The sequence below is a fragment of the Pan paniscus genome, chromosome 6, assembly GCF_029289425.2.
Source record: "Pan paniscus chromosome 6, NHGRI_mPanPan1-v2.0_pri, whole genome shotgun sequence".
Classification (NCBI taxonomy): domain Eukaryota; kingdom Metazoa; phylum Chordata; class Mammalia; order Primates; family Hominidae; genus Pan; species Pan paniscus.
This window is the reverse complement of record NC_073255.2, coordinates 53,548,892-53,562,745: the sequence shown is the minus strand read 5'-3', so window position 1 is coordinate 53,562,745 and position 13,854 is coordinate 53,548,892. Positions and strand designations below refer to the sequence as shown.

The window sequence follows — 13,854 nt, the reverse complement described above, 5'->3', positions numbered from 1 at the left end:
CAAATACTTTGTGAACATGATGCATTTTCTAACTTTACCAAATGTATTAGACTTTTGCAGACACAATTTTTATCTGCTAGGATTTTTTCCCTTAGGGAAATTCTACAACCTCAAGACTAAATTGAAAGTTGTATGTGAAAAAGAAATCAAAATATATTTTCTATTCATTGTATAATACGTGATTTTTATAAAAAGTAATTATGTTTGAGATTATTGGAAGAGAACTTATAGAGCTCTTCCTTCCATAACTGAAAAAATGCACAAAGACACAGAATTACATGTGATCTGATGACAGCAGTGTAAATTTTCTCTTTGTATATGATAATCTCTTTGGCAAGGAAGTGAATGCATTCCAAAATTATTCAAAGTAAATGTATCTCAAAACGTTAATTCTATGTAAATCTCTTGTCTTAGAACTTGTGTGCAGGGTATCTAAATTTAAGAATAATTAAAATTTAGATTGGCAATATTTCTTTAATTATCTGCCTATACTTGGAAGTCTTCAATAAAATTAAAACAATATTAAAATTCTGAATTAGTAGGGTGTATATATATGTAGGTAGATATAGGGTTGTGGGTTGTGTGTGTGTGTGTGTGTGTGTGTGTTATTCCTAATTAAGTAGAATAGAGAGCCAATGAAGGTCAAGGTATGAGGTAATAATTTCTGAATAATAACACCCCTAAACTCAATGCATTAAAAAATCAACCAAAAATTTAGTTCATAAGTCTGCAGCTTGGTCATTTAGGCACGGTTCAGCTAAGCAGTTTCTCTGTTCAGTATCAGGCTCTGGTGCCCTCAACTAAGCTTTCTCATGCATCTGTGGTCAGCTGGTAGGTTGTCTAGAGCTGGCAGGTTTTTGATGGTCTCAAGTGGGCCAGTTAGAATAATGGGAGACCTCCATATGATCCCTCTTTCTACACAAGTCATGTTCACATGAAGGGCTCAGGGTTCCTAAGATAGCAAACAAGCCTTAACACCAAATACCTCCAATCTCTGCATCATGTTTGCAATGTCTTATTGGCTAATGCCAGCTGAATGGCTAAACTGAGATTCAAAGGCATGGACACAGTCAAGTATGAATGAATTGGGCCCATTTCTTTAATCAGTTGGCCATAGACTAAGAGTCTCCTGGGCTACAATACGTTTGAGTGAGGAACCCAGGGTAGGGCAGGTGAAGGACATTTATATAGTCTATCACTCAACAAGCATGCATTGTATACCAAGTGCTGTGGTTTGAATAAATGCCCCCTCCCCTCAAGAATTTATGTCTACCTGGAACCTCAAAATGTACTTTGTTTGGAAATAGAATTATCGTAGCTGTGATTAGTTAAGATGAGGTCATACTGGATTAGTGTGGGTCCTAAATTGAATGATTGATGCCTTATAGGAAGAAGGCATGGCACAAGACACACACACACACACACACACACACACACAGGGAAAACACTGTATAACAATGGAGACAAAGACTGAAAGGATTCAGCTGCAAGCCACAGAACACCAAGGATTGCCAGGAATCAGCAGAAGCCAGGGAAAGACAAGGAAGGGCTTTCTTTCAAAACCCTTCAGAAACAGCATGGACCTGCCAACTGACACTTTCATTTCAAATCGTTATCCTAAAGAGCTGGGAGAGAATAAAAACCTGTTGTGTGTTTTTTTTATTTCTATTTTAAAATAAATTATATTGTGTATATTTAAGGTTTACAACATGATACTATGGGATATATATGTAGATACAAATAAGTACTATAATGGTGAAGCAGATTAACATATGATCTCATTTTTGTGACATGAGCAGGTAAAATCTACTTATTTTACAAAAATTCCTAATACAATACAATTTTATTAATTATAGTCGTGTTACACATTAGATCTCTAGACTTGTTCATCTTACATATCTGCTACTTTGTATCCTTTTACCTACATCTCCCCATTTCTTCTCCCCCTACCACCCATGGTAACTGCTGTTTCGTGCTCTATCTTTGCGTATTATCTCACTTATATATGAATTTTTTTTTAAAAAGCTGCTATGTCAAGCCACCCAGTGTGTGGTAATTTGTTATACCAACCCTGATAAATGACATCTATTAAGCACCATCCACTGTTTTAAGAGCTGAGATTACACCACTAAACAAAATACCTGGCCTCATGAAATTTATTTTCTAACTGGGTAAGACACAATAAACAAAATAAGGAAGACATTTATATGCAAAATGTATATATTAAAAGCTAACACACGCAATGGAAAAATTAAGCCAGGAAGAATGATGAAAAATGCTGCTGAGATGGTTACAATTTTCCATAGTGTGGTCATGAAAGACTTTATTCAGAATGTGGCATTTAAACAGACATGCGGCAGTTAAGTGTGGTGGCTATAAGAATCTCTGGGGAAAGAGCTCCAAGGCAAAGAGGACAATAAAGCAAGGGTCCTAAGATGAGAATGTGCCTGGAGTAATCAAGGAGGCCAGTGTGAGCAGCTAAGCCAGCGCAGGGAAGCTGGTGAGCAGAGCAGTTCATGTCCTCAGGTTGAGGCCCAGCAGGGTCTGCCCTATACAGAGAGAGGATGAGGCCAGCACATATCGTCAATTTTACTCTTTTCTATTTTTGTCCTTTTCTTTCTTTTTCAAGTTTATCTCTAAGATACTAATTTTTTTTTTTTTTTTTTTTTTTTTTTTTTGAGATGGAGTCTTGCCCTGTCGCCCAGGCTGGAGTGCAGTGGCGCAATCTCGGCTCATTGCAAGCTCCGCCTCCCGGGTTCACGCCATTCTCCTGCCTCAGCCTCCCGAGTAGCTGGGACTACAGGCGCCCGCCATCACGCCCGGCTAATTTTTTGTATTTTTTAGTAGAGACGGGGTTTCACCATGTTAGCCAGGATGGTCTCGATCTCCTGACCTCGTGATCCACCCGCCTCGGCCTCCCAAAATGCTGGGATTACAGGCATGAGCCACCGCGCCCGGCCTAAGATACTAATTTATGAGAGAAATCTTGAGGAAAATGGAATCTTGCCTCAGAGTGGAAAAAATTTTTAGAGTCAAATAGATCTTGGTTTGAACGGCAACTCCACTATTTCCTGAGTAATTTAGTGAATGCTATTTTTTCCTATTACCTCATCTATAAAATTGGAAGAATAACACCTTCTGGACAGTGCTACTGAGAAGAGTCAACTAGTTAAACCATATAAAAGTGCCAGTTACAGAGCAAGCATCTAACAAAAGGGAATGCTTATCATGACTGGTTGATTATGATCAGTGTAGACAGCTCAGTAGACTCATTAGAGGCTGCATTCTTGTCTGACGTGTCTTCATACTGCTCTCCTGACAGTCTCCAGCTCTTTGTTTAGTAAGTATCAGCAAAGTACAAATCCTGTGAATTATTAAAGAGAGGAATGAGTAAGTGGATAATGAACCTCAGGGTGTGTCTTTTGGTCCCTATTGTCCGGCACTTCTAGTTTGTAAACACCTTGAAGTGTTCTTTATGCTCCTCTGCAAATAGTGCCATTAATTGAATTGAATCCAGTAGACAAGACAGGAAACCTGTGCTATAATGTTTGAGCTCTGCTAGACTTCTTTTATTTTGAAGCTTCATGAACTCTTTCTTCCTCAGTTCATGAGATGCCATTAATACTGCCAGATGATTTCTTAAAATTGCTTAAGGTTAGAAAGAAAAAGAAGGAGCTGGTGCTATCATAATACAAACTTGGAATTTCTTAAAAGCAGTCAGGTGATATTCAGAGAAGGACTGTGTGGTAGATAGAGCTCCCTCTCCCCTCTCCCCTCTCCCCTCTCCCCTCTCCCCTCTCCCCTCTCCCCTCCCCCCTCCCCCGTCTCCCCTCTCCCCTCTCCCCTCTCCCCTCTCCCCTCTCCCCTCTTTCCACGGTCTCCCTCTGATGCCGAGCCGAAGCTGGACGGTACTGCTGCCATCTCAGCTCACTGCAACCTCCCTGCCCGATTCTCCTGCCTCAGCCTGCCGAGTGCCTGTGATTGCAGGCGTGCGCCGCCACGCCTGACTGGTTTTCGAATTTTTTTGGTGGAGACGGGGTTTCGATGTGTCAGCTGGGCTGGTCTCCAGCTCCTAACCGTGAGTGATCCGCCAGCCTCGGCCTCCCGAGGTGCCGGGATTGCAGACGGAGTCTCGTTAACTCAGTGCTCAATGGCGCCCAGGCTGGAGTGCAGTGGCGTGATCTCGGCTCGCTACAACCACCTCCCAGCCGCCTGCCTTGGCCTCCCTAAGTGCCGAGATTGCAGCCTCTGCCTGGCAGCCACCCCGTCTGGGAAGTGAGGAGCGTCTCCGCCTGACTGCCCATCGTCTGGGATGTGAGGAGCCCCTCTGCCTGGCTGCCCAGTCTGGAAAGTGAGGAGCGTCTCTGCCCGGCCGCCATCCCATCTAGGAAGTGAGGAGCGCCTCTTCCCGGCCGCCATCACATCTGGGAAGTGAGGAGCGTCTCTGCCCGGCCGCCCATCGTCTGAGATGTGGGGAGCACCTCTGCCCTGCCGCCCCGTCCGGGATGTGAGGAGTGTCTCTGCCCGGCCGCCCTGTCTGAGAAGTGAGGAGACCCTCTGCCTGGCAACCGCCCCGTCTGAGAAGTGAGGAGCCCCTCCGCCCGGCAGCCACCCCGTCTGAGAAGTGAGGAGCGTCCTCCCTCCTCATCTGGGAGGGAGGTGGGGGGGTCAGCCCCCCGCCTGGCCAGCCGCCCCGTCCGGGAGGTGAGGGGCACCTCTGCCCGGCTGCCCCTACCGGGAAGTGAGGAGCCCCTCTGCCCGGCCAGCCGCCTCGTCCGGGAGGGAGGTGGGGGGGTCAGCCCCCCGCCTGGCCAGCCGCCCTGTCCGGGAGGCGAGGGGTGCCTCTGCCCGGCCGCCCCTACTGGGAAGTGAGGAGCCCCTCTGCCCGGCCAGCCGCCCCGTCCGGGAGGGAGGTGGGGGGGTCAGCCCCCCTCCCGGCCAGCCGCCCCATCCGGGAGGGAGGTGGGGGGGTCAGCCCCCCGCCCGGCCAGCCGCCCCGTCCGGGAGGGAGGTGGGGGGATCAGCCCCCCGCCTGGCCAGCCGCCCCGTCCGGGAGGGAGGTGGGGGGATCAGCCCCCTGCCCGCCCAGCCGCCCTGTCCAGGAGGTGGGGGGGGCGCCTCTGCCCGGCCACCCCTACTGGGAAGTGAGGAGCCCCTCTGCCCGGCCAGCCGCTCTGTCTGGGAGGGAGGTGGGGGGGTCAGCCCCCAGCCCGGCCAGCCGCCCCGTCCGGGAGGGAGGTGGGGGGGTTAGCCCCCCGCCTGGCCAGCCGCCCCATCCGGGAGGTGAGGGGCGCCTCTGCCCGGCCGCCCCTTCTGGGAAGTGAGGAGCCCCTCTGCCTGGCCAGCCGCCCCGTCCGGGAGGGAGGTGGGGGGGTCAGCCCCCCGCCCGGCCAGCCGCCCCGTCCGGGAGGGAGGTGGGGGGGTCAGCCCCCCGCCCGGCCAGCCGCCCCGTCCGGGAGGGAGGTGGGGGGTCAGCCCCCCGCCCGGCCAGCCGCCCCGTCCGGGAGGGAGGTGGGGGGGTCAGCCCCCCGCCCGGCCAGCCGCCCCGTCCGGGAGGGAGGTGGGGGGGTCAGCCCCCCGCCTGGCCAGCCGCCCCGTCCGGGAGGGAGGTGGGGGGTCAGCCCCCCGCCCGGCCAGCCGCCCCGTCCGGGAGGGAGGTGGGGGGGTCAGCCCCCCGCCCGGCCAGCCGCCCCGTCCGGGAGGGAGGTGGGGGGATCAGCCCCCCGCCCGGCCAGCCGCCCTGTCCGGGAGGTGAGGGGCGCCTCTGCCCGGCCGCCCCTACAGGGAAGTGAGGAGCCCCTCTGCCCGGCCAGCCGCCCCCTCCGGGAGGGAGGTGGGGGGGTCAGCCCCCCGCCGGGCCAGCCGCCCCGTCGGGGAAGTGAGGGGCACCTCTGCCCGGCCGCCCCTACTGGGAAGTGAGGAGCCCCTCTGCCCGGCCAGCCGCCCTGTCCGGGAGGGAGGTGGGGGGTCAGCCCCCCGCCCGGCCAGCCGCCCCGTCCGGGAGGGAGGTGGGGGGGGTCAGCCCCCCGCCCGGCCAGCCGCCCCGTCCGGGAGGTGAGGGGCGCTTCTGCCCGGCCGCCCCTACTGGGAAGTGAGGAGCTCCTCTGCCCGGCCACCACCCCATCTGGGAGGTGTACTCAACAGCTCATTGAGAACGGGCCATGAAGACAATGGCGGTTTTGTGGAATAGAAAGGGGGGAAAGGTGGGGAAAAGATTGAGAAATCGGATGGTTGCTGTGTCTGTGTAGAAAGAGGTAGACATGGGAGACTTTTCATTTTGTTCTGTACTAAGAAAAATTCTTCTGCCTTGGGATCCTGTTGATCTGTGACCTTACCCCCAACCCTGTGCTCTCTGAAACATGTGCTGTATCCACTCAGGGTTGAATGGATTAAGGGCGGTGCAAGATGTGCTTTGTTAAACAGATGCTTGAAGGCAGCATGTTCGTTAAGAGTCATCACCACTCCTTAATCTCAAGTACCCAGGGACACAAACACTGCGGAAGGCCGCAGGGTCCTCTGCCTAGGAAAACCAGAGAACTTTGTTCACTTGTTTATCTGCTGACCTTCCCTCCACTATTGTCCTGTGACCCTGCCAAATCCCCCTCTGCGAGAAACACCCAAGAATGATCAATAAAAAAGAAAAAAAAAAAAAAAAAAAAGACTACTTTAAAAAAAAAAAAAAAAAAAAAAAAGCAGTCAGGTACATAATTGAAAACTAATTGAATGTTCTAATCCATATGCATGAAAAACAATTTGCATTGCTTCATTATTTAAAAGCAGTGTAAATATGAGGATGTGGTGGGAATTTACTTGAGGAGTATTCTTCTGAGAATATTCATACAAAATGAAGCTTAACTCTTTTTAGACCTTGAAAATACATTTTGGAAAGGCCTAAACACTAAATAGTCTGAATTTTGATATTAATTTCAGAGAAATAAACACTATATTGGAACTAAACGTGTCTGCTTTCTACTTAAAAACAGAATTCCAATTTCAGGAATACTTCCCCTAGACTAAGAAAAACAGGCGATTCAATATTCAAAATAACTTATTTCGCAGCCTCTGTAAGTCACAATACACTCTGTAAGTTGTATTATAATTTGTAAGTCATCTCTCTAACTGCCTGATTGATAATTCCTGAATCACTATTGATTCAGAAAAAAAAAAAAGGAATTTAATGGAAGAAAATGAACAGAATTGCAGAACATCACCATCCCCCATTCCTAATATTAAAGTTTCTAATCTGAGTCAAACCCCGTGATAGACATTTTGACATATGTTTTACTACTTAATTTACATGTAATTCAAATAGTTGTGTATTCTCTCCATATGGTCTTGTTTGCTCTGCTTCTAAAATATTCTATTGTATCAGTACTATGAGATCCATCACACCTTGTTTTTTGGAAAGCCCTTTTGTTATTATTTGGTTTTTATTTTTCTCAATGAGAATTATATTTACAGAGGCACTTTTGTTTCTTACAAGATGAAGTAACAAAAACCAGATTTGTCCCCTCACCTTAAACAACTAAAAATGATGGAAAAATATATGAAACAACATTTTTTGAGACACTGAAAATCCCTATGAGTGGGAAAGCAAATGGTAAGAGTACTGCAGTTGCCCATGCTTGCTGCCTGGAGAGAGATTCAGGGTCCTAGCAAAAAGGAAAAATAAAGACAGAGCCCAGTGAATGCCTGGATGTTAGCAGATGAAGAGCAGAGTTTGGATAGAACAAAAATAGTTAGAGATTTTAGGACAAGGTATCCTAGAGAAGAGAACTGCATGGTAGGTTCTCCAGAGTTTGCAAAAGGTCTCCCTCAAGTGTATAACACAGCACTGCTTAGTGCATGCAAGTGCAGAAAACACCCGAAGCTTAGAAGACAAGCACATGAAAGGAGCAGGTGAAAGAATCTACAAAGCTAACATAAGGCCAGGAAGAGCTACTGTTTGCACCGTTCCAAGTAAAACAAACAAACAAATAAATAAATAATACATAAGGAATTGGAAAGAATTAACCCAAGGGTTTTTTGATTCAAAAGTGGGGAAAATAGGTCCTGCACTAAATGCTGGTCTGGTTCAATCTAACAAGCCTTAAAATCAAGCTTCAAAAATATGAAGCTGTTTAAAGGTAACTTGAAAGAGAACTAATAATTGTCTAATAATAATAGGAGAATACTTAGAAAGGCAATGTAAGATAGATAAAACTTACAACTAAAGAGGAAAAGGATACAGACCCAATTAACATAAAATCACAATATTGAGCATCTAGATTAAAATGTCCAGACATTAAATAAGTTTACAAGAAATTAATATGCTTTTTTATATATTTATATATTTATAACTTATTTATATATTTAAGAAAGTAGAATAGAGCATAATCATGAGAAACAAAGATACAAAAAATAAAATCCAAATTGAGTTTCTGGAAATGAAAACTACAGTGTCTGAGATGAACAATAACTAAATGAAAGGAACAGCAGATTCAACAGAGCAGAGGAATACGTTAGTAAATTGAAGATACAGCCATTAAAATATCTAAAACAAAACACAGAATATTTGGGCAGAAGAAGAGTACTAATGAGTGACTATAGGACAACTTCATTTGGGCCAATATATGCATAATTGGAATCAATGAAAAAAAGTGAGGGAAGAAGAAATTTTGAAGAAATAATAGCTATTTATTTTATAAGCTTAATTTTAAAAGAACTCTGATATTTATCAAATACTCTGTCCCACAGCCAAATAAAATCCATTTTTTTTCGAGTGTATGTGAATATTTTCCAAGATGGAACATATTTGGGGTTATCAAACAATTCTAAATAACTTTTAAAAGATTGGAATCCTATGAACTATGTCGTGTAAAGAAAAATCAAATTAAAATTCAAAAACACAAAGGTCTCAGTGAAAACAAAACAATTATTTGAAACCACACAGCAAACTTCCAATTACTATATGGTTTAAGTTAAAATAATTAAACAGGTTATTAGTGAATACTCTGAGTTGAATGAAATAAAAATTATAGCATATCAAATTTTGGATGCAAATAGAGGTAAATTTATAGCAGTATATATGTACAGTCATGCATCATTTAACGAGAGGGTCATGTTGTGAGAAAGGTGTTGTTAGGTGTTTTAGTCATTGTGAGATCATCATAGAGTAGACTTACACAAATCCGGATGGTAGAGCCTACTACACACCTAGGCTACGTGGTATAGCCTATTGCTCCTAGGCTGCTAACCTGTATAGTATGCCACTGTACCGAATGCCATAGGCAATTATAAACAATGGTAAGTATTTGTGTTTCTAAACATACATAAACATGGAAAAAATATAATATTGTACACTTATGGAACCACTATCATATACAGAGTCCATCATTGACCAAAACATCATTATGTAGTACATAACTGTATATTAGAAAAGAAAAAGGCCACATATCAATAGCCTAAAATTCTTATTTTAGAAACTATTTGTTAACATGTTAATTGTCCCCAAAGTGATTCTATAGGTTCAACAAAATTCCAATCCAAATCACAGCAGGGAATTGTAGAAATAGATTAGTGATTCCATGATTTATGTGAAAACGCAAAAAGAGTAGAGTTGAAACAACTTTAGAAAGAACAAATTTGGAGAAGTCATGTTATCTGATTTTAAGATTTATAACATTCAGTAATCAATCAAAGCAATATATTGTTGGTGAAAGAATATAGATTAATGCAGTAGGATACAATACAGAAATAATCTCCCATGGTCAAGAAATTTTCAACACAATTGCAAACAAAATTTAGTGAAAACAGGATAGTTTTTTTTTTTAAAAAAAAACATTACTAGAATACTTGGATATTTATTTGCAAAAAAATAAGCTAAGATAAAGTTTAATCCACACTTCACTCTGTATACAGAATTTACTCAAAATGGGTACTATAAACATATGTCCTAAAACCCTAAATATTCCAGAAGAAAACAGAGAAAACCTTCGCAACTTTGAGTTAGGTAAAGCCTTCTTAGACAGGAAACCAAAAACATGTTTTACAAAGGAAAAAGAAATGATAAGTTGGACTTGACCAAAATTAAGGACTTCTGCTCTTCAAACAATGCTATTAAGGGAGCACGTGAGATGGTAACATAGACAAAGTAAGGTGAAGAACAAAAGGAAACTGTTTCTGTATTTCTGTAAGTCTAAAATTAGTTGAAAATGTTGTTTTTTAAATATATATATATATAAGCTTTACACAGAGAGGAAAATCTGTTAATAACATTTGATTAAGCAAGTGACTGTGTATATGCATGTGTGAAATACATTAAAAACTATGAAAATTCAAAAATAAGAAAACATTCAACCTAATATAAATTGGTGAAAGACTCAATTTATCAAAGACAATATACAGATGGCAAATAAATACACACAAAGATGTTCAAAATCATTAGTCATTAGAAAAATGCAAATTAAAACCACAATGAGATAGCACTACACATCTATTTAAACTGCTAAAAAATGAAAATAACTGACACATCCAGAGGATACAGAGGAACAGGGATTCTCATATATTGTTTGTGGAATGTAAAATGTTGCAAGCACTTTGCAAAACAATTTAGCAATTTATTATAAAGTTAAAGAAATATCGTATGTTCCATAAATTTTATTTCTAAGGCATTTACTTGGGTTGAATGGAAACATTTTTTATTTTATTTTTTATTATACTTTAAGTTCTAGGGTACGTGTGCACAACGTGCAGGTTTGTTACATAGGTATACATGTGCCATGTTGGTTTACTGCACTTATCCACTCGTCATTTACAATAGGTATTTCTCCTAATGCTGTCCCTCCTCTAGTCCCCCAACCCCTGACAGACCCCAGTGTGTGATGGTCCCCTCTCTGTGTCCAAGTGTTCCCATTGTTCAATTCTCACCTATGAGTGAGAACATGCGGTGTTTGGTTTTCTGTCTTTGTGATAGTTTGCTGAGAATGATGGTTTCCAGCTTCATCCATGTCCCTGCAAAGGACATGAACTCATCCTTTTTTATGGCTGCGTAGTATTTCATGGTGTATATGTGCCACATTTTCTTAATCAAGTCTATCATTGATGGACATTTGGGTTAGTTCCAAGTCTTTGCTATTGTGAGTAGTACTGCAATAAACATGCATGTGCATGTGTCTTTATAGTAGCATGATTTATAATCATTTGGGTATATACCCAGTAATGGGATCGCTGGATCAAATGGTATTTCTAGTCTAGATCCTTGAGGAATCACCACACTGTCTTCCATAATGGTTGAACTACTTTACACTCCCACCAACAGGGTAAAAGCATTCCTATTTCTCCACATCCTCTCCAACACCTGTTGTTTCCTGACTTTTTAATGATCGCCATGCTAACCAGTGTGAGATGGTATCTCATTGTGGTTTTGATTTGCATTTCTCTGATGACTAGTGATGATGAGCATTTTTTCATGTGTCTGTTGGCTTCATAAATGTCTTCTTTTGAGAATTGTCTGTTCATATCCTTTGCCCACTTTTTGATGGGGTTGTTTGTTTTTTCCTTGTAAATTCTCTGTAGATTCTAGATATTAGCCTTTTGTCAAATGGGTAGGTTGCAAAATTTTTCTCCCATTCTGTAGGTTGCCTGTTCACTCTGATGGTAGTTTCTTTTGCCATGCAGAAGATCTTTAGTTTAATTAGATCCCATTTGTCTATTTTGGCTTTTGTTGCCTTTTGGTGTTTTATTCATGAAGTCCTTGCCCATGCCTATGTCGTGAATGGTATTGCTCAGGTTTTCTTCTAGGCTTTTTATGGTTTTAGGTCTAACACTTAAGTCTTTAATCCATCTTGAAATAATTTTTCTATAAGGTGTAAGGAAGGGATCCAGTTTCAGCTTTCTACATATGGCTAGGCAGTTTTTCCAGAACCATTTATTAAATAGGGAATCCGTTCCCCATTTCTTGTTTTTGTCAGGTTTGTCAAAGATTAGATGGTTGTAGATGTTTGGTGTTATTTCTGAGGCCTCTGTTCTGTTCCATTGGTCTATATATCTGTTTTGGTACCAGTACCATGCTGTTTTGGTTATTGTAGCCTTGTAGTATAGTTTGAAGTCAGGTAGCGTGATGCTCCCAGCTTTGTTCTTTCTGCTTAGGATTGTCTTGGCAATGCAGGCTCTATTTTGGTTCCATATGAACTTTGAAGTAGTTTTTTCCAATTCAGTAAAGAAAGTCATTGATAGCTTGATGGGGATCACATTGAATCCATAAATTTTCTTGGGCAGTATGGCCATTTTCCCATTATTGGTTCTTCCTATCCATGAGCAAGGAATGTTCTTCCATTTGTTTGTATCCTCTTTTATTTTGTTGAGCAGTGGTTTGTAGTTCTCCTTGAAAAGGTCCTTCACATCCCTTGTAAGTTGGATTCCTGGGTATTTTGTACTCTTTGTAGCAATTGTGAATGGGAGTTCACTCGTGATTTGGCTCTCTGTTTGTCTGTTAATGGTGTATAGGAATGCTTATGATTTTTGCACATTGATTTTTGTATCCTGAGACTTTGCTGATGTTGCTTATCAGCTTAAGGAGATTTTGGGCTAAGATGCTGGAGTTTTCTAAATATACAATCATGTCATCTGCAAACAGGGACAACTTGACTTCCTCACTTCCTAATTGAATACCCTTTATTTCTTCCTCTTTCCTGATTGCCCTGGCCAGAACTTCCAACACTATGTTGAATAGGAGTGGTGAGTGAAGGTATCCTTGTCTTGTGCCAGTTTTCAAAGAGAATGCTTCCAGTTTTTGCCCATTCAGTATGATATTGGCTGTGGGTTTGTCATAAATAGCTCTTATTATTTTGAGTTGTGTTCCATTAATACCTAGTTTATTGAGAGTTTTTAGCATGTAGGACTGTTGAATTTTGTCGAAGGCCTTTTCTGCATCTATGGAGATAATCATGTGGCTTTTGTCTTTGGTTCTGTTTATGTGATGGGTTACGTGTATTGATTTGCATATGTTGAACCAGCCTTGCATCCCAGGGATGAAGCTGACTTAACCATGGTGGATAAGCTTGTTGGTGTGCTGCTGGATTCGGTTTGCCAGTATTTTATTGAGGATTTTTGCATCGATGTTCATCAGGGATATTGGTCTAAAATTATCTTTTTTTGTTGTGTCTCTGTCATGCTTTGATATCAGGATGATGCTGGCCTCATAAAATGAGTTAGGGAGGAGTTGCTCTTTTTCTATTGATTGCAATAGTTTCAGAAGGAATGGTACCAGCTCCTCTTTGTACCTCTGGTAGAATTCGGCTGTTAAATTCTCTGGTCCTGGACATTCTGGGGTTGGTAGGCTATTAATTATTACCACAATTTCAGAACCTGTTATTGGTCTATTCAGAGATTCAACTTCTTCCTGGTTTAGTTTTGGGAGGGTGTATGCGTCCAGGAATTTATCCATTTCTTCTAGATTTTCTAGTTTATTTGCGTAGAGGTGTTTGTAGTATTCTCTGATGGTAGTTTGCATTTCTGTGGAATCAGTGATGATATCCCCTGTATCATTTTTTATTGCATCTATTTGATTCTTCTCTCTTTTCTTCTTTATTAGTCTTGCTAGCAGTCTATCAATTTTGTTGATCTTTTCAAAAAATCAGCTCCTGGATTCATTGATTTTTTGATGGGTTTCTCGTGTCTCTTTCTCCTTCAGTTCTGCTCTGCTTGTAGTTATTTCTTGCCTTCTGCTAGCTTTTGAATGTGTTTGCTCTTGCTTCTCTAGTTCTTTTAATTGTAATGTTAGGGTGTCAGTTTTAGATCTTTCCTGGTTTCTATTGTGGGCATTTAGTGCTATAAATTTCCCTCTTCACACTGCTTTAAATGTGTCCCAGAGAT

The 13,854-nt window shown here is 42.7% G+C and overlaps 1 protein-coding gene across 1 annotated transcript in view; it reads right to left on the bottom strand.

Moving 5' to 3' along the window:
* Positions 1-2,215: 2,215 nt before the first annotated feature.
* The window catches only part of ABCA13 (ATP binding cassette subfamily A member 13), a 513,749-nt gene continuing 502,110 nt past the window's right edge, over positions 2,216-13,854 (bottom strand). Inside the window, exon 63 of the mRNA XM_063606228.1 lies at positions 2,216-3,364. Within this exon, the coding sequence (XP_063462298.1) occupies positions 3,348-3,364 (17 nt within the window). The 3' untranslated portion in view covers positions 2,216-3,347. The remainder of the gene's footprint in view (positions 3,365-13,854) is intronic.